At 56.3% G+C, this 25,425-nt stretch overlaps 3 protein-coding genes across 14 annotated transcripts in view; all 3 read right to left on the reverse strand.

The window, feature by feature from the left end:
• LOC105302414 (cytochrome b-c1 complex subunit 1, mitochondrial) overlaps positions 1-5,731 on the reverse strand; it is an 8,187-nt gene extending 2,456 nt beyond the window's left edge. The window contains exons 1-7 of the mRNA XM_023520562.1: positions 5,580-5,731; positions 5,185-5,325; positions 3,516-3,602; positions 2,299-2,428; positions 1,891-2,089; positions 1,243-1,326; positions 993-1,084 (exon numbers count right to left, since the gene is read on the reverse strand). Coding sequence (XP_023376330.1) covers positions 993-1,084; positions 1,243-1,326; positions 1,891-2,089; positions 2,299-2,428; positions 3,516-3,602; positions 5,185-5,325; positions 5,580-5,684 — 838 coding nt within the window. The 5' untranslated portion in view covers positions 5,685-5,731. The remainder of the gene's footprint in view (positions 1-992; positions 1,085-1,242; positions 1,327-1,890; positions 2,090-2,298; positions 2,429-3,515; positions 3,603-5,184; positions 5,326-5,579) is intronic.
• Positions 5,732-9,619: 3,888 nt separating this feature from the next.
• On the reverse strand, positions 9,620-10,480 carry TMEM89 (transmembrane protein 89). The gene is made up of 2 exons (XM_011375454.1): positions 10,187-10,480; positions 9,620-9,796 (listed from the first exon to the last, which is right to left on the reverse strand). Exons 1-2 carry the CDS (start codon positions 10,478-10,480, stop codon positions 9,620-9,622), a joined length of 471 nt encoding a protein of 156 aa, XP_011373756.1.
• Positions 10,481-12,016: 1,536 nt separating this feature from the next.
• On the reverse strand, positions 12,017-21,537 carry SLC26A6 (solute carrier family 26 member 6). Of its 12 annotated transcripts, XM_023520577.1 has the most exons (23): positions 21,422-21,505; positions 20,610-20,643; positions 19,939-20,297; positions 19,530-19,688; positions 19,306-19,445; positions 19,017-19,127; positions 18,320-18,483; positions 17,979-18,143; positions 17,748-17,900; positions 17,364-17,446; positions 17,139-17,286; positions 16,757-16,870; positions 16,571-16,648; positions 16,143-16,238; positions 15,950-16,056; positions 15,726-15,795; positions 14,703-14,795; positions 14,518-14,616; positions 14,027-14,119; positions 13,105-13,284; positions 12,862-12,916; positions 12,461-12,597; positions 12,017-12,251 (listed from the first exon to the last, which is right to left on the reverse strand). In XM_023520577.1, exons 4-23 carry the CDS (start codon positions 19,646-19,648, stop codon positions 12,237-12,239), a joined length of 2,220 nt encoding a protein of 739 aa, XP_023376345.1. In that variant the 5' UTR covers positions 19,649-19,688; positions 19,939-20,297; positions 20,610-20,643; positions 21,422-21,505; the 3' UTR covers positions 12,017-12,236. The 12 variants fall into 12 exon arrangements, with proteins under 12 accessions (XP_023376345.1, XP_023376346.1, XP_011373680.1 ...); XM_023520578.1 differs by lacking the exon at positions 20,610-20,643 and having other exon boundaries at positions 21,422-21,502; XM_011375378.2 differs by lacking the exon at positions 19,939-20,297 and having other exon boundaries at positions 21,422-21,478.
• Positions 21,538-25,425: the final 3,888 nt, after the last annotated feature.

Raw genomic sequence — 25,425 nt, forward strand, 5'->3', positions numbered from 1 at the left:
AGCAGGACAGGGTGAAGGAAAAAGATCCTCCACAGACAGACTCTGCCCACGGGCAGGCCAGACACCTCGGGGTTGGACAGCTCCCATCACCTCAGCCACAGCAAAGCAGCAGCATGCTGAGCTTAGAAACGAGTTCCTATGTGATGCACCAAGGAGAAGACAGGCTCCCTGGGCACAAGGCCGCCTGCCCTACGTCAAGCAGACCCTGCTGCCCCTTGAGGACGGCAAGTGAGAAAGCACAAAGAGGTGCTACTTGGGTTGTGACTGGCTCTGGGGTCCCGAGGGCTGGGGACGTTTATCAGTAACACACGAACCCATGCCTTCAGGGCCCCCGCTGGGCCCACCTCGCCTGGACTGTTGGGTGCTAGGGCAGTGGGCAGCCTTTCCAGAGTACAGTCCACCAGGCGCCTCTGCCTTGTATTCTCTCTTTCTCTGAGCTCAGACCCTGTTGGACTCAACGAAGCCTGATACGCCAGTAGCTCCAACTTCTCTTGGTCCCCAGGTTCGCTGGCCCCAAAGCCACCAATCATACTCTTCCTATCAGTCTTTTTCACCCATCCAGCTGCCAAGGCCATAATCTGGGGAGGCATCCTTGACCCTGCTCCCACCCCCTCCCCTCTTGTCCTACCTCCCATAAGTTTCCATCCATACGACCATCTTGAGCCCATCTACTTCTTTCCCCTGCTCCTGCCATCTCCTGGCAGGGACCTGCAACAGCCCCGCCTGCCACTGCTCTGGCCCCCCATGGCAGCAGAGCGAGCCTTAAAACACACCCCAGGCCATGACGCCGCCCTCCCCTCTGCTCAGGGGCCTCACTCCCCACCATTCTTTAGGCTTCTGTTTAATCGACACATTTCAAAAGCAGCCCCCTAACCTCCAACTCTGAGTCCGTCCATTCAAATCCCTCTACCACTCCGCAGCTTCCTTTCGAGACACTTCCCAGTCTGTCATCAGATGTGCATCACCACACACCCCAAGTCTGTTCTGCCCACTGGCAAGGCCATGAGGAAGAAGACTGGGGGCTTGAACCTTCCACCAGCCTCCAAACTGGGTCTCCTTAAGACCAGGTGGGACGGAGAAAGGCCTGAGACTTAAAGAGGCCACAGGCCTCAAGGACAGGGTGGGAACAGGCTTCCTAGGACTGGAAGATCTCTTATTGTCAGAACCAGAAGACCTGGGCCCTGGCAACCCAAGGCCAGTGCTGACCCACCCATGACCACGGGGTATCAACGAGCCCGTCACTGACCTCCAGCAGCTGCGAGCACCATGCGAGGAGCCTTGTAATGCTGGCTGAGGTACTCGGTCAGGTCTGCACGAGACAGCTTCCTGCAAGACATACGGCCAACGGCCATGGGTCAACACTTCTCCCAAACCAGAGTGATCTGGGTCACACAAAGTAGGGCTGAGGAGACAGACAACAAGCCCCAGAATACTGCTCGATCCTGTACCCAGCTCTGCCACCCCCCGACGGGGCCCAGAGGGCAGCACTCGCCGGGCCTCGCCTCACATCTGACCTCAGGGCAGGCTCAGACCTCTGTGAGGAGGGTGCGAGCTGCCACTGAGGGGTCTTCAAGGGACAGCTTCAGAGCTCGTCCCACCGGAAGACAAGAAGCCATGTGGACAGGAAACCCAGACCCACCCTCCCTCCCTCCGACTGTCCGGGCAAGCATGGAAACACACCCTAAAACAAAGCCCCAAATCCAAGCAGAGACCACACGGGAATCTGACAAGATTCACAGGGACCACATGACAACACAGAAAACACCTCCAGTTGTGTGAATTAGAAAAATACACAGCACAGGCAGGCAGCCAACTCAAAACGAACCCGTGCGGACGTGGCCTGGCCAGAATGAGGGAACGAACTTCACAAAAGGCACAGCCGACTCTCACCTGACATTCTCACTGGGCCCCTCCACAGCCTGGGCCAGAGGCGTGCCCTGGAACGCCGTGGCGTGCAGGTAGTCGAAGACCACGTCCCGCAGAGACGCGTCGTTCTCCTGCAGCTCCTGCAGGACCACATCCCGCTCCTTCTCGATCTGCGAGTCTTCCAGGCTGCAGTTCTGCACTATGTCCGCCAGGAGCTCCACAGCTGGATGCAAGGACAGGTGTGGGTGCCAGGTGGGCCGCCGGAGAGCAGGAACGGCACGAACCGCCAGGCCTGACACCCCTGGTTGCCCACTGCAAGGCCACACTCCAAGGGTAACCTTACTCTTCGACCATGCCAGGGGCTCTTGGGCACCTGACTTTTGCACCCCTGGACGGCTATCCCGTCCCTGCCATCGCCACCACAGGCGTTACCTTTCGGCAGGTCCTTGGACAGCGCCTTGATGTAGTAAGCCGTGTGCTCCCGGGTGCTGTAGGCATTAAGATGGGCCCCCATGGTCTCCACCTCCTTCTCCAAGGCACTGCCAGGCCGATTCTTTGTTCCCTGGAACCAGACATCAACAGAACCAGTCAAGAGCCACACGAGAGCCCAGGATCCCCATCCTCACAGGCTAAAGTCTCAGTAGAACCAGTGGGCCACAGGTGCCTCCCTCAGAGAAGAGTATGGGGATGTAGGGCCCAGAGTCTGTGCTCACCAAGCGCTAAGCGGACCATGGGCTGACTGAGGCCACAGCATCATGGGCCAACAGAATGGACACAGCCAGGGACCAGGAAAGAAGGGCATGGGCAAAGCGACTGTTACCTGAAATCCAGAGCTCCCCTCAGAGCCTGACCTTACAGCACCCGCCCCTCCCCTTACCCACGGTCATGGTCAGGGAAACTCACACCTGTGTTCAGGGGATGCTACCACTACCCACTCTCCCCCCACACCATTCACATGACTCTGTGTGTGTGTGTGTGTGTGTATGTGCATACGTGCACACTCGTGCGCATGCATGCAGTGGCCTGTGGGACTGAACCCTAGTCTTCTGTGTGTGTGGCAGTGGTGCTGTCCACATGCACACACACATGCATGCTGAGACCTACATACCCATTTGTGATGCTCCACGGCCACCCGTCCCTTCCATTTAAAAAACTCAATCTCTACTCCATGCCAACATGGGCTGGCTGAGGGGCTACAGTGGTGACTGTCTCCATCCTCAAGAAAGCTCAATGCTCACTTCTACAAACAAGAGACGCCCAGGTAGACCAACCAGGCGGAACGCTGCACAAGAACCCATGCCCACTGAAGTCCATGGGTGTGTCACAGATGCACGTGTCTACCTATGGCTGGTCCACAATTCCATCAGTGCATGCGCACAACACAACACAAGCCTGGTCTCTCTGGTGAAGAGTGGGGTTCCTGTGGCTCCCTGGGGTTTTCTGAGTCCGGGGGCCTTGTGCAGGAGCTCACCAGATAGGTGCTCATTCAGGAGAGGGTAAGCCCACACGGCTTCTTCCAGAAAGGCCAGCCAGAGGTTGCCCCCCGCAGAAGCTCCTAACTGAGGAGGCTGACTTTTCAGACCTGAATCCTCAGGAAGGACAAGAGGCACCCTCAGCCCAGGGGAGACACAGGACTTCAGCAACCTTACCTTGAAAGCCAGATGCTCCACAAAGTAGCCTGCCCCGTTGTTCTTCTCGCTCTCATACCGGCTGCCAACATCAATCCACACCCCCACCTGGACAAGAAGCCACCGACAAAGGTAACATACAAACCACTCCAGGCCCACTTAGCACCCCACCCTGGGTGACTAAGCACAAGCCCAGGATCCCCATCCATACAGGATAAAGTTGAGGCTCATAGTCTCAAGGTGGGGGACAGCTGTCTCCAAGCAGGACCCCTATGCTTTGAAGGTATACAGGGCACCACCAGCTAAATGACTAGTCACACTGCATCACCTCTCCTTCCTGCTATACTTCCTGACTAGTTATAAAGGACTCTCATAGCCAGAAGTTTCTAACTGTGCACGTTCACCTGGTCCCATCACCATATGAAATTCTTAAATTCAGTCTCGTTTTTCAGTTGATTGTTTTTTCCAGGCAAGCAACACATCATCTGCAAACGACTTATTTTCTCCTTTCCCTATTAAGGAAGGAGGCTATCAGTTTAGACGCTGAACATTTTTATCATATTAAAGAAGTAGCCTTCACTCTCACTTAAAAAAAAAAGTTTTTAATCAGTCCTGAACACCTAACGCTGCCAAATGTCTCCTTGGCATCCAATGAGAGAATCTTCGTTTGTTTTTTTTTAATAGCCTCCTGGTGTGCTATGAAACAAATGACACCACTCACCCTACATGGTCACACAAATTTAGTCCTTTAATTTACTATTTGTTCACAGCTGATTTAAATTTTCATACCTAGTTTCCTAAGAGATGTTGGTATAGAACTATTAGGTCACAAATTCTTACATGAACATCTATTTCACACCTAACATCTTGGAAAGCCAACATGCATTTTATAATCCATGGTATTCTCTGATTGTAACTGATAGCATTCTTTCTCTGGCACTGGAACACAGCAGTGTTCCTGACAGTCTAGAGCATCTTGCAGTCCATCAAATACAGCATTTTCTACCAAGCTTTCTTAACAGGTCAGCTTACACAGTTGCCATGTGATAAAAATGTTGTCCATCATCTTTTGCTGTGTTAAGTAACATCACCGCACAGGACATTATTTGTTCCTGAAAAACTGAAAGAATTTGCCAATAAAACCATTTAGTCCTGGAGTTTGGAGTGGAGAGAAAGGGGAAGATGATCTCGTGATCATATACCTAGCCAACATATCTACTCTTGAATCAATTTTGAGAATTTGTATTTTGGGGAAAATTATTCATTTCACTAGAATCTTCTAATGCATTTCCTCCACAATGCATTACGGGTCTAGCCAGGAGACTGACTTTGGGCTGTGAGGCTAGCAGTCACCTAGTGTCTCTGAACCCCATTTTCCTTGTGGTAAAATGGAAACAGAATTCCTTCTCTCTCATGGACTGCTTAAGAAAAACCCTGAAATAAATTTGGCCTCCTGCTCGGAAAGCATCATACGCTAAATGAATGTTGACTACAGTTAGGATTGACGCCCCCACCCCCGAAATCAAGGCAGGTCTGGGGTCGGGATTGGGGTAAGAGGGTCACTATAGCGGTGAATGAGCAAGAGCCTGACCCCAAACCACAAAAGACTAGAGCCCAAGGTCACATCCCGACCTGGAAAGACTCCACACCCAACATGGAGGCACCCTCTCGACAGCGGCCCCCAACTCACCGTGCAGGTAGGCTGGGAGGACTGCTCTGAGGCCACTCGCAGCCCGTTGTCCAGCAGGCTGACCTGCGTCTCTGGCACGTTCTGGAGGGCCTGGGCGAAGGTAGCGATGCTCCGCGAGGTAGGCGACTTCAGCAGGGCCGGCTGCTGGAACGAGGCGGCTGGGACTGAGGACTGGGTTTGAGGATCGTTCCTCAGCTCCCAGGCCCGCTGGGGGATCCCCGTCCCCGCCCCCAGGCCAGCCGAGAGACTCTCATCCTTGTCCTGGGCCGTGACCTTCCCATGGCCCTGACCCCGCGACCTCTCCAATCTCGACCTCGCCTCCCCTAACAGCCTACTCCCGGTTCGCGTTCCAAGGCACCACGTCCCATAACCCTGCGCTCTCGCTGCCACCTCACCGAGCGGCGGTTGCACAGGAGCACTCGCGTCCCGGCGCTGGCCGCCCGGCAAACCGCGGAAGCCGCCATCTTCAAGACCAGTCGGCCCTGGGCCGCGCGACGCATGCGTACAGTGGATGTGGCGGCGCCCAAGGCGCAGGCGCAGTTCTGCAGCCTTGGTGCTCGGCTGCCCCCTGGCGGAAGCTGGGCACATTCACTCTGGTCGCTGGTTCTGTCTGCGCATCCCCAGGTATCTACCTGCGCGCGTCAGTCCGCCTGGCTGTCTGTTGGCCGGTGCGGATCCATCTGAGGTCCAGTCCGTCTTCCCTTTTCACCCGTGGGAAGCAGAGTGCGCGATGTTTCTCACGATCTGCGGTCGCCCGGAACCCACTGCGTGCTCGGAGCGGCCTGGGGGCCCGGGGGCTCAGCCCAGGGCTAAAGCACCAATGTGGAGTCCTGGGGCTATGAGGCAGCTGCTGAAAGTCACGATTTTCTCTTTGAAAGAACGAAGTAAATTCAGACGGTTGACAATATATTGCTAAGAAAAAAGGAGCGGTTGAGGCTAATTTGTGAAAAAGATTCCTTGTTTCGGAAAACAACACACACACACAAGCAACAAAACGACGCGCCTTTTCTCATAGTTTCCAATACACGTTCCCCATTTCCTTCTGGGCCCTCACTGACAGCATTCTTAAAGTCCAGATTTCTGCTAACAGAAGGTGTGGAGAAAGTGGGAAATTCTCCTTTCCCTACTCTGGTTCTTTTGTTTGGCCAAAGAGATCACCAAGAGACAGACTGACAAGTTCAATTTCGTGTGTATGGGAATCCCACATGCAGGTTCCAAAACAGAAAGGGAAAATGGGTATATAAGACATTCTGAGCTAGGGATCAGGTAATGCGCCTTGAGACTTCAGAAGGTCATTGCAGAGAGAGCACTTGTTCAGTAATCAGTAGTTTGCCCTGCCATATAGGTAGGTCAAAAAAGATTATTTATGATAATCTCTTTTTGTTGGCAAAGCTCCTCATTCAAATTCCTCTAGATAGACAAGGGGCAGGGGAGAAGTTTTTCTTGAGTCCACAGGGCTCAAGATAAATCTTTAGCTCAAAATAATCCACATATCACTGAGGTATATCTTGGGGTGGCTCCTTCTGAACCCCCATAAGTGCAATTTTTGCTTTTTCGGTTATGCTTCTTGCCAGCTTTTGCTCTGCCCAATTCCAAAGCTATTTCCACATTTTTAAAAAATTTGTTATAGCAATACCTCACTCCTGATACCAACATCTGTATGTTTTCTATTGCTGCCATAACAAATTACCACAGACTTAATGGCTTAGAACACGAATTTATTATCTCACAGTTCTGTAGGCCTCAAGTCCAATGTGGATCTCACTGGGCTAAAATCAAGGCATCAGCAGAGCTGTGTTCCTTTCTGGAGGCTCTAAGGGAGAATGTGTCCTGGGTCATTCAGGTCATTGGCAGAATTTAGATCCCAGTGGTCGCAGGATTGAGGTTCCTGTCTTCTTGCTGGCTATCACCCAAGATCACCCCCAGCTTCTAGAGGCCACCTGGATTCCTTGGGTCTTTGGATGGTGGAAGATCTCATCCACCCTCTTCAAAGCTGGCAGCTTGGAAGATGGAGTACCTCTCACACTTTGAACATGCACTCCTCTTCTGCTTTTAAGGGCTCATGTGATTATTTTGGGCCCACGAAAATAATCCAGAATAATCTCCCTTTTTTAAGGTCTTTAACCTTAATTTTATCTACAGAGTCCTTTTAGCCTGTACTGTAATATATTCACAGATTCCACAGATATCTCGAGGGGCCATTATTCTGCCTACCAGACTCTCCCTAGGAGTCACCAATTCCTGCCTCTCCCCAGCCTGCTCCCTTTTGTTCTTCAGACCTCCTTCTTTTCCCTGAAATTCCAACCACTTTATGTTTCCTGGAACAGGTCACGGTCTCTTCCTCCACCGGGCCCTTGTATGTGCTTGTCCTTCCAACTGGAGCACTCTCCCCCTCCTCTGCTCATCACTCCATTAACCCTTCGGGTCCCAACAATCAGCCCGTACCTGCCCCACCCCGGCTGGGCGAGCACAGCTCTCTGCAGAGTGATTGCCTTTTCGAGTCTGTCTCACCACCATCACCACCACCCTCCCCTACTTGTGAGTGGATGAGGGAGGAGCCAGTAGTGTTCTGCATATCAGCGGATCCTGGCATCCACAATGGGGCTAGCAAACAGTAGGTGCACATTAAACCTCGTAGAATAAAGAAGTGGACCTGAGAGGCTGATGAGAGTCAACCTTCAATGCCCTTTACTTCCCTGCCTTGGGAGGAGCCACGATAATCTCCATAGGATCAAGTATTTTTGGAAAAGCTGCAAAATTGAGATAGTCTAGCTGAATCCAATGAGGACCTGTGTCCTCTCGCATGAGGACTCCCCTCTATCCCGCTTCCCTTTATGTGGGGATATTGGAGAGGCTGTGACATTTCGGGAGTCCAGCCAAGAGGAAAGTGAGTTGGGGACTGTCCCAGATTGGGTTCCCAGGGAAGCAGACTCCAAGAGGGAGATAAAGATGTTTCCCAGGGAGTCTTTTAAAATCAGCACCCGAGGAGGGAGAAAGCTAGCTGTGATGGGGCTGTCGCAGCCGAGGCAGACCCGTCTGCCAGCTGACTTCTCGGGCTGGCAGCAGCAGGCCTTCTTGGGAGGGGGACATGGACGGCACATCTCTGAGTCCACCACAGGGACACACTTGGTTTGGGTTTAGAGGGACATATTGAGGTGGTGTGTTCCAGCCCTCTGCATGGTTAGCTCATTTTGTTCCTGTCCTGGTTAGGACAGGAGTTAGGACAGGAACAAACCTCCTGCTAGGTCAGCGCTCCTGGTCAGGACACAAGTGCAAGGTCCTGTTGCACTTAGCACCTGCCCCACCGTGCCCAGTGCTAGAAAACCAGTGGGCCATGGATGAAAAACAAGCTTTGAAATGTGTAGAGCCAGGAGCTCATCTGTGGAAAATTCTCCCAAATTATATGACATCCATATGAAAAAAAAAATTTGATGAGTGTCCTCAAACTGAAAACAATCCAGGCCCACTTATGTGACACCATCAATAACAAGTTAGGAGAGAAATAAGTTTTCTAAACTACCAATAATTAAAACATAAATTTCAATCAACCATATTAGAAGACTGAATTAATTATCTATCCTCTGTATAGAAAATATCTCCCCCCAAATTACAAAATTCTTATCCTACGTAGAGGCCATAAGAGCGAGCAGCCAGAAAATGTAAAAGTATTACAGTAGTGTATCAAGAAGTCAGCATGAATGTTGTTTTGGATTTTGCACTGTAGTATTTGTCAACTGTTTAACATTTGTAATTTGGCATGATTTCTCATTATTTTCACTTGTTTCTATTTTTGAATTCATGCTATATTGTTTTTCTAAAACAGAGGCCTTAAAAATGCATAGGCCTCAGGACCCATTCAACCTGGATTCCCTATGGCAGAAGGGAGAGAGGAAGGGGGGGATGGCCCTTTGGGGAGGTTCAGCCCTCACTCCACTTCTGGGCACTTTGAAGCAAGGGCCACTCGGGAACCAGAGCACATGTCTGAGATAGCACAAAGTTGAAGGCCACAGCTTACCCTCCAACTGCCCCCTCCACCCCCTCCCAGCTTGGGCCCCAAAGCCCAACCAAGAGGCCTGGCTGACTCTGCCAGGTTGTCACCTCTGGGCAGCCCTCTCTGGACCATCCCAGCCTGATCTGATGGCCAAGTTTTCTCCACCACACTGGGAGCCTCTGAGAAGCCCAGAGGAGCAGTTGTATTTGAGGGTGGGATCTTTAGGGAGAAGGAGTCATTTGGTGGGGAGCAATGGAGCGGTCTGAGGCAGCCTGGGCCCTGCCTGCCCACTCATCCTAAGTGCTGAGTCTCTAGGAGTAGAAAGAGGGTCCAGGGTCCAGGCCTGCCTGGGAGAACATACAGGCCCAAGTCTGGCCCAGAGCCCAGGGCTATCCCCAGCCTGGCTGGCCACCAGGCAAAAAGGCATATGTTGAGTCACCCGCTCTAGGTGGGAATCCCCTTTATTTGCAGTGGCTGACGAGTGGCCAGATGCTGCAGGTGGCCCTCGATTTGGACCAGGAGGGCATCCAGCATGTGCAGGACCCCAAGGATCAGGGCTCGGTCTGAGATCGGGGTCCGCCGTTTCCAGGATCCAGAGGGGTCAGTGGTGACCTTCGAAGGCTGAGGACAAGACCGAGAGGCAGGAGTGAAAGTGGAGGGATGGGACGGAAGTCTGGTGAGGGGCAGCAACAGAGCCAGGGAGAAGGGCCTGGGAAGGGGAAGTGACTCTGCTGCGGTCATGGGGCCCGTGGGGGCTGGATGAGGAACAGGAGTATTAAAAGGAGGCAGAGGGTGGCAGGGTGCTGGCCATGAGGAAGTCAGGGGCTGATGGGTGTGGACAGATGGAGGGATGAGGGGTGTGAGTGGTGGGAGGGGGCAGCAGGATGCCCAAAAGGCTGGGTAGGAGGATGGGTGGGGCGGGCACAGGCCTGGGGTGGTTGGAGGGTATGAGTTTCGCTGGGTGTACGCGGAGGTAGGAGGCCGTGGGGGGCCGAGCAGTGCTGTGCTCACCTCACTCTTACTGGCCTGTGGGCGCCGCCACTGCAGCACCTTACGGCTGATCACCAGCATCACAGTAGTGGTGAGTGTGACCCCAGCCATAGGGTAGATGCGGTTCATCCCCAGGCCTAACCAGCGGCTGGAACAGCCCAGGCTGACTCCGCAACCATCTAGGCTGTTGGGCTGGCACCCCCAGGGCTGTAAGTCCAGCCCTACCTGGTACCACAGGGGCCGTGACCACGCACAGGTCGGGGCAGGCATCGCCAGCAAGAGCAGCAAGAGCGGAAAGGATGGTGCGTACAGCATGGCTGCTCAAGTGCCAGGCGGAACCTGGGTGCCTGGCAACAGGTGAATGCCCCTCCCCCAGTGGCAGCAGGTTCCAGCTGGGCCCATGGCCCCTCATGAGGGGCCGCCTGGCCAGAAAATGTAGTAGGGGGTGGGGGTGGGGGTGGGAACGAAGGTACAGTTCCCGGCCTGGGAGGCTTGGGGCCCAGGGCCGAAGAAGCACCTCCTTCCGCTGTCTTCCGCACCAAACATCCAACCCCTAAAATCCTAACCCCACTGTCTCTAATGCTTCTGTCCAGCACAGGGCTGTTCACTGGTCCCCTCTGCCCAGCCTACCCTGCAGTTTGCATCGCGGCAGAGTGAGCGCTCAAAAACGCGGGGCCCCTGGCTCTCTAAAGCCTAAAGGCTCACCTAGGCTTGTGAGGGCTTGTGAGGTCCGGCATGCTTCGGTCTCCCCTCCCACCTGAACACACCTGCTGTACCAGGAGCACTATCCTTTACTCCTAGGAAGGCGTTTCTCACAGCTGGAGTTTCAGTTCAAGCGTCACCTGCTCCCTGAGCTTCCCTCCCATGACCATCTTGGGCAACGCAGTCCCTTCTCTCTCATGTGACCCTGTTTATTCTAAATAGCTGCAATTTCTTATTTGAGGTCTGCCTTCCATTCCAGCACATAATCTCACTCAACCAATATTTGCTAAGTACTGCTAATGCCAGACACCATTCCTGGTGCCAGGACATGGCGTGACACAAAAAGCCCTGACCTCCCGGGCTGAGGTTCTGGGGGATGTGGGAAGGACGGATGACTGGCAAACACAGTGCAGGGCATTAACACACACTGCAAGAGAAACAGAGCTGGGGAAAGGCACCCCTTTGCTCAGCAAGGTGGCTCAGTGATTTGAGGGTGGGCAGTCTCCGCCCACGTGCTCATCGAATACCCGCTGAGGAACCCAGGAGGTGGTCCTATTACTGTTCTTGCTCTACTGATGAGACACCAAACGCCCAGGAAGATTCCAGTGCCACCAGTCACCTGCTGCTGCCCACTGGACCGTATGCCCATGTGTTGGCGTTTTATGGCCAAATTAGCACACGCTTCTTGGCTGACCTGCCAATCTCAGATCTCATTACAAAGGCATTTCCCCAAGTAAATCAGTCATGCGGCTACTTCTTAATGCAGACCAGTGGCACTTGTGAACACCTGCGCTTCCTCAGCTGGTTGCTCAGGTGTTCACGCTACTCTCCAGGGACTGTCTATTGGCACCTGGCCTGCCCTGTCCTTTCTCAGGTGTCCGAGAACAGATCATTCCTACGAAGCAGCTGATCCCAAGTATTTTAAAACAGAGAAGCAGGTGCCAAGGGCTGCACGTGGCTACGGCGAAACTCAGACTTGAGTGCCCCCACAGCTCGCCCTCCTGCTCTGCACTCTCCCTGCCCAACCCTGCCCTCCCCAAGCCTTGCCCCCTGAATTCTGACTCCAGTTCTCACTTTGGGGCATAAGAAGGGTCAAGAGTCAGGGCTGTGGATCTCCTGACCCCCACCAAACCACAGCAGAGCCTGGTGTTAGGCAAACTAGTCTTTATTCCTGAGGCTGGAAACAGGCACGCTCCCCTTGACCCGGGCTTAGAGCACTGAGCTTGGAATCCTAGGACCTCCATTCCTGAGTTGTGTTTGTGTGCACGAAAGGGACTCCTGGGTGACATCCGGAGGCAGTACAGGGATGGAGGGTTCTCGTGGGTGCCCCGTCACAACCTTCAGAGGTGGGCAGTCTCGGGCAGCGTGGTCAGAGTTTGGTAACCTGAGCGAGCAGACGAGGGCAGTCAGTCTCCCGTCAGCCACGAAAGGGCACATACCTCCCCCCACAGCAACCCCTGCCCAGGAACAGCTTCATCTAAAGGCAGAAGGGTCCACTGGAAGGGCATCAGGAAGGGTGGGGACTTCCTGGAGCCGAAGTCAGTGTGGGCACAAGCAGGTCAAAAGAGCTCAGTGGGCCAGAGGTCAGCTCACCAAAACAGGGCCGACTGGGTTGGCCCTCGGCTGTTGGAGCGCAAAGATGACGGCATCATGGACAGAGGCAAAAAGGTGCTGCTTAGTGATGGATGCGTCGAAGAAGTGCCCGGCCTCAAGCTGAGTGACCACGGGAGCTGTCGGCAAGGATAGGTCTCTGGACTCGAAGAACCACCAGGAACCCCAGCCCCACTCACCAGCAAAATGCCCTGACCCACGTCACCCCAAATGCCACCCCAGAGGCTACAGCTAAACCCCAGTAACTCTTGACCCTTGACCCCGCCTTCCAGGAGATCTCCAGTTTCAGAGAAAGACATTTTTCCTTGTGCTTCCTGGAAGACTCTGGCCAGAAGAGTTCAACCCTCTTCCCGAACCACTCTGGCTGTCCCCACCCCACGCACTGTGGCAGGCAGCCATGTACACTTCCACCTCGATCTCCCGGAAGTCACGGAAAATCTGCAGCAGAGAAAGGGACCAGATTCAGAGGGAGGCCCAGGGGCTCTGAGGGCGGACTCGGGCAGGCTGCGGAGAGGGAGTTTAGAGACGCTGGGAGGGCTCTTAGAGCTAGTTATGGGGTCAAAGTAGAGGCTTGAGGGGGCTCGTCCTCCCCCAGGGTCTTTCTAGGGGTACTTCCAGCCCCTTACATTCTTCAGGCTCTTGACGCACACGGTGTCCACGAAGGAGAGGGCACCCAGGTCCAGGACAAGGCTGTGGAAGTCCGGCTGAGGCAGGCCCAGGGCCCTCAGTGTGGACGCATCTGGGGCCTTGGCTTCTTCTTGACCACTGGCTGCCGTGTCCTCTAGCTCATTCTCTGTGCTTACCTGCTGGGGAGCCAGACACACTGCAAGGACTGGCCACGAGGAGGTGAGGCAGGGACTACGCACAGACATGCAGCAACACAGAGGGTCGGAAGGTGGGGCAAGCATGTAAATATGAACTTAGACGGGGCATGCAGGGGACGCAGGAGGACGTGGATATGGGAGCCTCCTGTATGCAGACAGGAGGGACACATGGGGACACACAGGAGAGGATGCCCAGACTCAGAGCACGCACAGACACATATACCGCTGTTACCTCCTGGGTCCAGGCTTAATGGCGACGCTTAAGAAGGAAGGGCGCTGGGAGACCGTGCCCTACCCTGAGGTCAGCCAGGGTCGAGTGGGTTGGGGGCCAAGGGACAGAGCAGAAGGGACACGTGCACACATGTGCACGCACGGACAACTCAGCACCCCACCTGGGTCTCTAACTGAGCTTGGTGTCTCCTTCGAGCCTATATTTTTTCTGCATACACCCAAACCCTTGCCTGCATCCATGAGACAGACTGTGGGGCCTCGTGGACTCTACACACTCAAGTTCTTCGTCAAGGCCTCAGATCACAGACAAAAAGCCACACATAGAACTCTACGGCATATCACTAGAGATCTCTCCAGCATATCTGATCCATCATCCCAGTGCACGATCACCTTGAACCCACAGCGGCAGGTCCATGGCTTTCCTCACAGGAAATACCTGGGGTACCCCCATCTCTGCAGCCACGGCTGCCCCTTCTCTCACTGTTGGCCTCACCTGGGCCTTGGAGCCCTCCACATTGTTGCTCTCAATGTCACCGTCACTGGTGTTGACATTGGCGGAAACAGAAGTGCCCTTGGAGGCAGCACCCTAGGCCAGCAAAGAAGAGGGACAGAAAACAGTTGTTCCAGTTGCCGTATTAACGGCTGCTCCAGGCAGGCCTGGTGTTGCCCCCCGGCTCTGGGCAGGTAGGCGGGCCAGGAACCAACCAGCTGAAGGCGCTGGGGTTTTACCCAGCTTCGGGAAGAGCCATAAAAGAAAGAAAACTGTGATTCACACTGTCAGTGACTCAGGAAATGAGAGAAAAATAAAACCCACCGAGAGCCAGGACCTGCCAGGGGAGTAAAGCAGGAACCCTGGGTGCATCAGGAAGGAACAGGGATAGAGAACAAGGGTGAGAAGTTGGGAAACCGGGAGGCTGAGGGGGAGGCTGGGTGGGGTCGGCAGCAGGACAGAGGGCAGAGCCACTGGCTCAGAGGGGCCCCTGCCTGTTTCTGGAGCTTCTTCTGCAGTTGCTTCAGCTTTAACTCCTGTTTTCTGAGCAGTTTCTTTTTCCGGGAGATGAGCTGGTCAACGTCCACACCGCACTAGAGGCAAACATGGAGGAAGCGGATATGGGCGCTATGGGGAGCTGGGGGGCCCTCTGACACACCCTGGGGCACCCAGGCCTCACCCTCCGCTTCAGCGCATCACTGTAGAGCTCAGCATTGGCGAAGTACACGGTGGCCGAGGAGCGGAAGACCTTCACGCCTGGGACCTCCCGGGCCTGGGCAGGGGTCAGGGTGGGGATGGCTGAGCCCCCTCTCTCATGACTGCATCTTGTTTCCTGCCTTTCCTCATGTGCCCCAGTGCCTGCCGCCCCCCCCAGCCCTCTGCTCCCCAACCAGCAGGGGTGCAGCTTGAGGCCCATGTCACCCTGACTCCTCATCCTGCTCCTGCCCTCTGCCCAGGCCCTCAGCTGCCTGTCCCGCTTTCTCCAGGTCGCCCCGCACCTCTCCCTCCTGTCTCCCCCGCCCTCCTGCCACTACCTAAGCTGGGTTTCAGTGGCTCTTAGGCTTCCGCTTGGGTCTCCAACCCTGGCCCTGTGGTCTGTCTTCTGTCACCCCATTCAGCCCAGGTCTCTGCTCGGTGCTCGGACCTGCATAACGTGCCCCGCACCCCATATCTCCCTTTCCATCCGGTGGAGGGGCTCCCCGCATGTCTTCCACTCACTCTGCCTGATCGTACTGTGCTCGGCTTTCAAGGCTCCATGTCAGGGGGATGGGTTTGTTCATTCCAGAGCCTCCACCTCTGTCCCCAGTGCTTGGCACAGAGGCCAGTGAATGACAGCGATTTGGTAACTCCGTCAGGTCAAGAAACAGCCTCCCTGACACCCCAGTGCCCCAGGATGCCACTCCTTCAGCACGCTTGACCCAGGGCTGCTCCGTAGGACGGGGCTTGGACTGCTGGCTCCAAGAGAGACGCCTCCCCAGGTCCCCAGGTCTATCTTTGTCCACTCTTCCTCTGACCCTTCCTAGCCTCTTGTCCTTGGAGTTGGGGTGAGGGGCGTCATAGACCCAAATTCCCCCCTTGAAACTCCAAAGGCCAAAGTGCCCTCGGCTCTCGATGTCCTTGTCAGCTGCGGAAGAGACTAACAAAGGCCCATTCTGCCTCTGTCCCACCCTCCATCCCCTCCTGCTCAGCCCCTGCCACTCACCTCTGAGTACTCTGCCACGTCTCTGTAAATATCTGTGTCTGGTACCTGCCCCAGGACACAATAGTGGGGCCTGTGAAGAAGAGACAAGTGTGGGTGGAGGGGCACGAGGAGACGGGGCAACTGGGAGCCTGGGGTCACCCTCAAGATGTGGGAAAGCTGAGGGGAGCCCGTGTGGACCTCATCCCTCGCCAGCTGGAATGGGGGGATGGAGAGGGGTCACTCACAGCTGCGTGCGGACCACCACGAGCAGCAAGGAGAAGGCTACTGCCACTGCCAGGCCCAGGTCCAGGTTCAGCAGGATGGTGGCCACAAAGGTCACCAGCCAGATGAGCTACAAAACAGACAGCGGCAGATGGGATCCAGAGAGGCCACTGGGGATGAAGGCCCCCGACCCACCCCTGGGTTCCCAGGCCTCACCAGATCCACACGATTTGCCTTCCAGAGGGAGCATATGTCTGTGAACTGCATCAGCATACCCTTTAGGTTCACGATGATGGTGGCTGCCAGGACTGCCTGTCATGGGGGAGTGTCACTAGGGCTGCTGAGGGGTACCCAGATGCTGACAACCCTGACCCTCCCAGCATGAGTCAGCCAGACCTCAAGCACCTGAGCCTAATCTCAAATGACACTAACCACCACCTGCCCCGGAAACCTGACAACTTAGACCTGACTGAGAAGGGTTCTAATCCCTGGCCTTTGGCTCCAAACCTCACCGCAAAGATCTCAACCTTGAAAAACGGCATGACCTGGTTCCCTGCCCCTCATCTGGGGCCTCGCAGACTGATCTGAGACCCTGGCCAAGGCCCTCAAGCCTGGATGGGCGGGGGTTGGGGTGGGGGGCTCACCTTGGGCAGGTCTTGGAAGAGTTCCCCAAGTTTGACGATGATGATGAGAATGAAGAGGGAGGAGATGGCTCCAGCCACCTGTGGGGTAGGAGTGAGCAGTAGGTAGGGTGAGCATGGGTGGGGAGGGGTCACCCAGGCAAAGCAGTTGTGCACAGATGCACAGCCCCGCCCACACCTGAAGCTCACCTGTGTGTTGCCCCCTGTGCTCTCCTGTACCAGGCTCCGAGACATGGAGCAGCTCACGGGGAAGCACCGGAAGATGCCCCCGATGAGGTTACTGAGGCCGAGGGCCACCAGCTCCTGGAGGGGGGAGTGCAGATGTAAGGAGACTTCACGGGCAATGCCTGGTCACTGTGCCGCTGTGTCTAGGCCCTACACGTCCCCAGCCTCCATCCCTCTTCAGTAGCCCCCAAAGACCTGCCTGCTTTCCCACCCTCAGTCCCCCGCATGGTCCCAGCACATCTGTCTGTTGTCCCCGTGAGGCCCACCGGATACTGCAACCCCCCAGGCCCTGGAGTCTATTGTACACCAGGTTGACCCCACGTGTCCCCCGCCCCATCCCCCAGACCTGGTTGCTGTCCACCCGGTAGCCATGCCTCAGGCCAAAGATCTTCCCCAGAGAGATGGCAATGGCAAAGCCAACTATGGCGATGGCGAAGGCATTTCCCACGAGCTTCACGAACAGCTGGAGGTTGGGGGCCACTGGGGGTACCAGCCTATGAGGGACAGCTGTGAGGCCAAAGGAAGGAATAGGCTTTGGCCGCCCAGCCCTCCCTGACCTCCAGGGCCGCACCCTGCAGGAATGTTGCCCACGACATCCACCCCGAATCTGCGCTTCAGGCCCACGCCATAGGAGATGCCCGTGGCCCCGATGAGCTGGGGGGAGAGGACAGAGTCAGGAGAGGGAAGTGCTGGCATCGCTGTCAGTGGGGATGAAGGGGAGGCCTGGAGCGAAACCTGCGGAGGGGCTTGGGGGAGTTGGTGATGGGGTGAGAGACAGACATCACCGTTTGGGGAAAGAGAAGATGCTGTCAGGGGCAGGAAGATGCCAACACCAGGTCCCCCATCCCCAGGAGCTCTCGCCAGTGCCCACTCCAGCTAGTCTTTCAATACCTGGGGGATGCCCACTGGGATATAGCCTCACTTGCCCCTCTCCCCTGCCCCCCAAACTCCGAACCGTGAGCAGTTCTCCGGGGATTGGCAAGGGCAGATGACGCTGCAGCTTGCCATTCAACAGCTTCACCAGCACGAGCACCACCCCTGCCACGATTGCAGTGACCACAGTGCCCACTACGGCCTGGGGCAGCTTCTGGCAGACCTCCAGCACTGTCTGAGGGGAGGCAGGGTCACGGCCAGCACTCGAGGTCATGGGGCACACCCCCCCGTCCCTCCTCCCACCCTCACTCACATAGATGAGGGACAGTGGCCCAGAGAAGTTGCTCAGACGGAGGCCAAACACATACTTGAGCTGCGAGACGAAGACCTGTATAGACGCGGCTGTGGTATAGCCGCGGACCAGAGGCTCTGACAGATAGGTGACCACGAAGCCGAAGTGGACCAGGCCCAGCCCCACCTGTGGGGTGGCCAGGGGCAGTCAGAGAAGACGGGGGTCCTAGGGGTGGCTGGAGCAGAGCCCAGGGCAGGTGGGATCAGAGGGGCATGCGATGAGGGGGAGGACGGTGATGGTCACTCAGGGGAACTGGCGGACGGGGAAGGAGTGGGTTTGGTGGTTGGGCGGGAGCTCTGCACCTGGAAGAGGCCGACCAGGACACTGAGCGTGGAGGCCAGCTGCACGCGGGTGGCGTCTCTGGCCACCTGATCCACTGTGGAGTTCGAGGTCTGCAGGAAGGCCTCATCCGGGGCCAGGGATTCTGTCACACTGCCCACCATCACGGACATGACCGCAAAGGTGCCTGCAGGGGACCGGTCAGGGCGTGTCTGAGGGAGAGAGGACACTGCCCTACCCTGGAGCCCTGGTCTTAAGGAAGAGGCCAGGAGACGTCCATTTCTAGACTAAAATCCTCAGACCATGCCATGCCATAGAGGCGGTGGGTGGTCAGGTAGAAACCCTGAGCTCGGGGGAGGGTGTCTAGGAATGCTGGCCCCACATCGTCTACCCCGCCCGCCCGTGCCCATTGGCTCAGGAAGTTGGAATGGACAAGGGGGCACGGCCTGCCTTCCTATCAGGCCTCTGCCGAGTCCTGGGCCCCTCGAGTTGCTTCACCCACCCATGCCCTCCTGAGCCAGGGCCTCTAGGTAACCTGAACCTGTGGCCCCTTGCTCAGAGGCCTCGCCCTGCTTGGGAAGGACACTTGGGCCCGTCTCTCGGTGGCCCAGCACCAAGGCTGCCCTCTTAAGTTCCCTTGCCCTGCTCAGCCCTCCCTCACCCTGTCCTCCATGGGGGATGGGAGCATCCTTCTGCAAAGCCAGGCCTGGCTCCACTCACCCACAGAGATGTGTCGGGAAGTGCCGAACAGGAAGTAGATAAAGACAGGGTAGAAGGAGCTGTAGAGGCCAAACACGGGGGGCAGTCCAGCCAGGAGGGCGTAGGCCAGGCCTTGAAAGGATGAGAGAATCCCAGCCCTAGGTCATGGGCCATAGTTCCAGGGGCAGGAGTCATGGCTTCAGATTTTTTTTTTTTTGGTGGGGGCGGCGGGGAGGGGGGGCTTCAAGACCAGGGTCGGGGTCACCACCCAAAGGCTGAGGGTACAGCTTCTGAATCAGGGGTGGCTCACCCTGTGGTAGCTGCATAATGGCCACACTCAGGCCAGACAACAGGTCACCCAGGAGCCAGTCTCGCACGGGATACTGGGGGAGCCAGGCCAGAACCGGGAGGCATCGGAAGAGAAGGGCTCGGGCTCGAGCGTGGGAGCACCTGGGGACACAAGGGTAGGTGCCGAAGGACAGGGACTACCTAAGTCCTGCCAGTGTCCCCCAGCCCCTCTGCTCGGAGCCTTACTGAAACCAGGTTCGCCACTTGGGGGCCCCAGTGACCGAGCCCCAGTGCCCCAGCTGCTCCAGCTGCTCCTGGTTCAGCAGTGGCCGCTCCACATGGTAGTCTCGCCTCCTCAGCTCCATCGCCTCTGTTGTGGCCAGCAGTATGTGTGTGTCCCGTGGTCTGGGGTGGCAAGACCAGAGACACAGTGAGGGCACCCCCGGCCCACCTTCCCCCACACCTCCACCTCAGACAAGAGTCATTCACCTGACTTTTTTAGGCCCCAAGATCTGGGTAGGTCCAGCTCCCAGCTGGCCCTTGTGAGCCCCAGGCTCCGCCCAGGCCGGGGCAGGACCTGAACTTTGGCTAGTGAAAGCCTCTTGCTGGGCCAAAGTCTCTCACGAAGAGACAGCAAGATGAGCACAGACCATACCTCCAGCCCAGGTGTGGCTGCTCGGCCTTGAGTGTTCTACCAGTCCAGGTCCCAGGCTGACCGCCCCTCCCAGCTTCCGGCCCCGAGCCTCTTGCTCTCCCCCAGCCAGTTCCTGTCCAGTCTCTGAGTCCTTATCCAGCTGCCCATGAGCCCAGTGCTGGCTGGCTGAGAGCACATGCGAGGAAGGGATCCAGCAAAGCAGGGGGCCAGTTCTTCAGGTATACCTCTCTTCAGATGAGACCTTCCCCTCTCAAGGAAGGAAAGTACTGGGGCTAAGATTGTGCCTGGTCCTCCAGCCCCAGGGTCCAGGTTGCAGAGAAACTCGGCCTAATCTGAGAAAGCCAGCGGGTGGCTCTCACCTGGAGAGAAAGGGACCTCACTTTGGAATAGGAGATCTCACCTGACAGGAAAGTTTTCACCAGCCAGGTAAGTTCTGTCCTGGGGAGAATCTCTGATCTGCCCAGAGGCTCCCACCTAAGAGGGGGTATGATCTTACTCGGGAATAGGAGATCTGTGGGGAAGGAGTTCTTACCTGGGGGAAGCTCTCACCTTGGGGGGAAGCTGTCCTGGAAATAGATCTCACTTGGGAATAAGAGCTCTTGGAAGGGGGAGCTTTTACCTGGCTGGAAGTTTTCACCTGCCAGGAAAGTTCTGCTCTGGAGGGTACTCACCCAAGGGAAGCTCTGACCTGGGGGAGGCTCCCACCTGGAATGGGAGAAAGCTCTCACCTGGGAATGGATCTCAGCAGGGACATCTTACCTGGAGGAAAGCTCTCCCCTGCTGAGAAAGCTTTCACCTGTCAGGAAAGTTCTGCTCTGTAGGCAGCTCTGACCTAGGGGGAGGATCCCACCCAACGTGCAGGAACTCACCTGGGAAAGGCTTCTAAACTGGGTGTCCCGGTTGGAGGAGGAAGTGGCGTGGGTACAGAGAAAACCCCAGAGACTTCTCATTGCTGTCTCAGAGATCTTTGAGCCCCCTCGCCACTCCTCCTTGAGTCACTCAGGTCTTCTAAAAGGACTTCCCCACCCCACCCCACCCCTCCGCAGAACTCGCGCTTGGGGGGCGGGGCCTAGAGCCTTGGCCCCTCCCTCTGGTAGAGCACCCCGGCCAGAGCCCAAGCGCTCGTTCGCAGATCCGTAGAAAGGCTGGGTGGACTCAGGCCCGCGATGTGGACTCTCTTGCAGCGACCTCCCGACACCGGCGCGCCCGCCGGCGCACCTCCTGGGCCGGGGCTCCTCCGCACGCGGCCGGGTCCCTGTTGCGCGGGCTCCCGCCCCTATCCCTCGCTGCAGCTGGGCAGCCGCCAGCAGAAAATTGGCAAAGAGGTAAACCGAGGCGTTGCAGACATGAAATGGCTGCTCCTGATTTGGCGGTACCCTTCCGAGGTAACCCAAGCCGGCGCCTGCGCGGGGGCCGTGGGGCGGCCCGCGCCTCGCGGACACGCACGCGGATACGGAGAACCGGGGCTGCGCCCTGCACTCACCGGGACGCTTCTGACAGCCCCATGGCTGGAAAGCTGCCAGGTGCAGCCAGCTCTCTAACAGCTCGGGCCCGAGGCCGCTACGGGCCGAAAGGCGGGGCTGGGACGGGGGCAGGACCTGCGGCGCGCACCCAAGGGCCAATCCCCGGGCAGAACTGGGAAGGCTTAGGCCAATCAGCTTGCCTGGGCGGGGCCTAAGTGCCGTTCTGCGGGCGGGGTGAGCCCGAAGGAGAAAGATTTAACCCCTTCGTCTCCTGCTGCCTGGCTCCTACCCCACAACGTGGCTCGCCCAGACTTCCTGTCTGTGCCGGGTGGAACTACAGAACTCGGACCCGCGGCTCCAGGTCCCTGAGTGGAACGGGCCTGATACCAGGTCCTGACTTGTTGCGGAGGGTCCCCATGGGATGGGAAGGGGAAATCCTCAAGGCGACAGGATGCTCGGGGGAGCGGCTAGGGACCAGAGCCTTAGCTCTCCCTTCCGCGGGTATTCGGATCCAAGGGGCCATCCCCTCTGAGGGCGCCACCCTCAGGCTTTTTCCAGGCATGACACTGAGGCCATAGGTGTCCAAAGCCTCCCTTTTCGACTCTGGACACCCAGACCTTGAAATGAGGCTGAAGTTCCCCTCCACCTCACATGGCACAGCCCAGGCATCTTGCCCAAAGTTTCTCCCTCAGCCCGGCCGTGGAGGAACGCGACGTCGCTGCTGGCTCCAAGGTCGAGAGGCTGGTAGGAGTCAGTGCTGTTGTAAGTGGGCTGAAGGGTTAGCAAGGACAGTTCCCAGGGTTGGTTTGACCCCTGGTCAGGGTAAATGCCAGGGCAAATGCAAGACTGCAGGCCCTGAAAACTTAGGAAATCATCCTGTTGCCTTGACAAGGGAGGGGGTTTCCCTGGGGACCTTACTCCCAGCACCTGCACTTGTACTTCAGGCCCCAATCACAAGGTGACAGGTCAGAATTCAGGGTGAAAGAAGTAGGAACCTGGTCCAAATCTCCAATGAAATAAGCTAAAAATAGCTGAATATTCCCCCCCGGAGGGGAGGAGGGGGGACAGTGCTCGGATTTCTCCCAAAGGTCAGCCTGGCCACCGTCCTACGTGACCAAACAGAAAGAGTCAATAACCATTTTCTATAGAAGTTTATTCCCAAAACAGAGCGCGGCTTCACGGAACAATTTACACAGACAGGAAAAGGGGCCACGGGGCTGGAGGGGGCGACCTCCAGAGAGGGGCATCTACAGAACCTAGGACATAGCAAGGACAACCCCCTCTCCCTACAGTGGACCCCTCAACCCTTCCAGGGCTGAGGTCATTCTGGGTAAGGAGAGCTGGGGTCCTGGCTGGTGGGATTTGGCACCAGTCAGTGAAGTAGAACTCTTAATCTCCTTGGAAACTGCCTCCTAAGAGTATGCGTAGGAGGGGAGGGTGTCTGCACAGAACCCCAGCCCCTCACAACCCTCCACCACTACTGTTCGCAGTGGTCAGAGGATGCCTACTCTCCAGGCTTTTGGGGCCTGCTGTTCAGCAGGGGACTCAGAAATGACCTTTGGCCTGGAAGAGCTAGGGGTTAGAGACCCCTCCATATGGCCAAGGTCCAGGGTCCTCACAGACGGGTCCTCGAAGCCCCTTTCCCACTTTCTCTACCTTTCACTTTGTAAACAAGGGGGGGGGGAGAAAAAAACATTCTTAACTGTAAACAAAGTGTAAAAGTTCAAAGTTTTAAGTTGTAAACAAAGTTTTAAAATGTTTTAAATCTTGACCTGTAAACAAAGTAACAAAATTTAAAAGTCCCCAGTTCCGGACATCAGATGAAGTAATAAAAGTGAGAGTTTTGTGAACAGGGTCCTAACAGTCATTTTTCCCTTTAGAAGGGAATAAAGGAGGGCGGAGCTGTGTCGCTTCCTGCAGCCCAGGTATGTAGGGCCAGGGAGGTTCCTGTACTCATCGGAGGCAGTGGCCCCTACATTCTGTGTCTTTAGTTCCCTCTTTTCTGCTCCCTTTCCTCGCCCTCCTACCCCAGGCTTTGGAATAAAGTCTAGCCAGGGGCAGCGTCAGGGAATCAAATGGCACCACAGACAACTTTTGCTCACAGCACGGGCTAGGGCTGAATAAAGAGACCCGTGGGTCCACCTTCTGCAGGAATGTCTGATTAGAGGCCTGAGCCCTTCCCCATGGGAGAAAGGGAAGCCTTGCTCTGTAAACATGACATCTGCTGCTCCACCAGTGCCCACAGCATCAGTCCTAGGTCATAAGGCAGTAAGTGGCAGGGACTCCACATAATAAACATCCACAGGGAGGGGCGGCCTGAGCGATCCCCTGTGAGGCAGTCGGAGGACCCCTATTTCCAAGACCAACCCTCAGTCCCAGAAGTTTGGCCCTCGGGGCATCCGAGAAAAAGCAAAGATCCATTCTGTACTTTGGGCCCTGACAATATGCAGATCGACCTGGGGGCTAGGGGGCATTTGCCTGAATCCGCCCCAGTACGATGATAGAAAAGAGCATATGGTTTGCCAGGGACCCGAATGGGGCCAAACTCTGTACCTCTTTCCCTCTGTCCCCTCCCTCTCCCAGCCCAGCCTCAAAACCCCAGGCGACAGAAAGCTGAAAAATAACATAAGCATATCTCTCTGGTTACAAAGGTACAAAACGTATAAAAGTCCTCCCTTCAGTTCCTCGCCCCGCACACCTGTTACACGCATGCTCACACGCTCACAGACGAGCATAGAACCTCAGCACGGCAGCAACAGGCAGAGCCAAGGGCTGCCTCGGGATCAGCCCCTGACTCCTGGAGTTTCTTCCATTTGCCCCAATCCTCCATCACCCTCGGCTCTTCCTCAGCTTGTCCGTCTGCCCCTCAGGAATGACCCTCACTTCTGGGAACTCTGCAGAGTTGAATGCGGACGCTGAAGGTGGTTGCTGAGAGGACTCTGAGTCAGGTGGCTCTGGATTCCCCTCACCTCCCCCATCACCTTTGCCTCTCAGTCCCCACCCCTCTTATGCCCATTTCGGGGTTCTCTGATCCTTTCACCCATTCGGGACCCCCAAAGGCATCAGCAAGGCCCCCTGGTCAGCCACCTATGTCTGTAAGCACTGAGCAAGCACCTACTACGTACAGATACTATGTTGAGCACTTGACAGTTTGTTACTACAGACACATTTTGCAGATGAAGAAAATGAGGCTCAGAGAAGTCAAATGTGACTCCAGAGCCTGAAGCCCTGCTCAGTCCCCCTGTCCTCTACCTGCCCCCAACAACCAAACCCCAAGGCTAGGCTGCAGGAGGCCCCAGGTTGTGCTCACGGCTCCCTCTTATCCCTACCCCCAGCATCCTTCCAGAGCCCTGAGCACCAGGCCCCCCAAATCGCTTGCCCCTCTCTTTCTCCTTCCCCAACTCTGCTCAGATTCTGTTGGTCTCCTGCCCTGCTCCCAGGGTCCCCTGCCCCGCAAAGCCTTCTCATCCCACGGACCTCCACAGAGCCTGACCTAGCTGTTCCTCCTTGAAAAGCCGCTCTCCGTTTGGCTTCCGAAGGCAGGGCAACTCCGGGTTCCTCCCCACTCCCTCTCCGACTCCTGTGTATCCAGCTGTTTGCCAGGTACGTCTACCATCCCCTACCCCACAGATGCCCCACAGGCACCTGAGACGCACCGGGTTGCACCTCAATTCCTGTGCGCACCCCCCACCCCCGCACCATAGTGCCCAAAGGTGGGATGGACTTAATACTGACCTGCTAAGTAATGAATGATTTACCAAAAAAGTTAGCTCTTCAGCCTGGCATAAAAGGCACCCGTATCCTAGCACTACCTCCAACCCCTCCTTAACCCCATACGGACCCCCTAAGCACAGCCTCCCCAGAAGACTCCTCCTCTCCTCCCTGCCCCTCCCACTGGCTCCTGCCCACCCTGCCACACCACACTCCACTGGCTTAAGCCCTTTTGAAAGGTACCTATCTCTCCTTCTTAGCCCGGGGAAGTGCAGGGGACGGTGGCTGGCCCCAATCATACAGGCAGCGAGTC

Source organism: Pteropus vampyrus, unplaced genomic scaffold (genome assembly GCF_000151845.1).
Source record: "Pteropus vampyrus isolate Shadow unplaced genomic scaffold, Pvam_2.0 Scaffold271, whole genome shotgun sequence".
Classification (NCBI taxonomy): domain Eukaryota; kingdom Metazoa; phylum Chordata; class Mammalia; order Chiroptera; family Pteropodidae; genus Pteropus; species Pteropus vampyrus.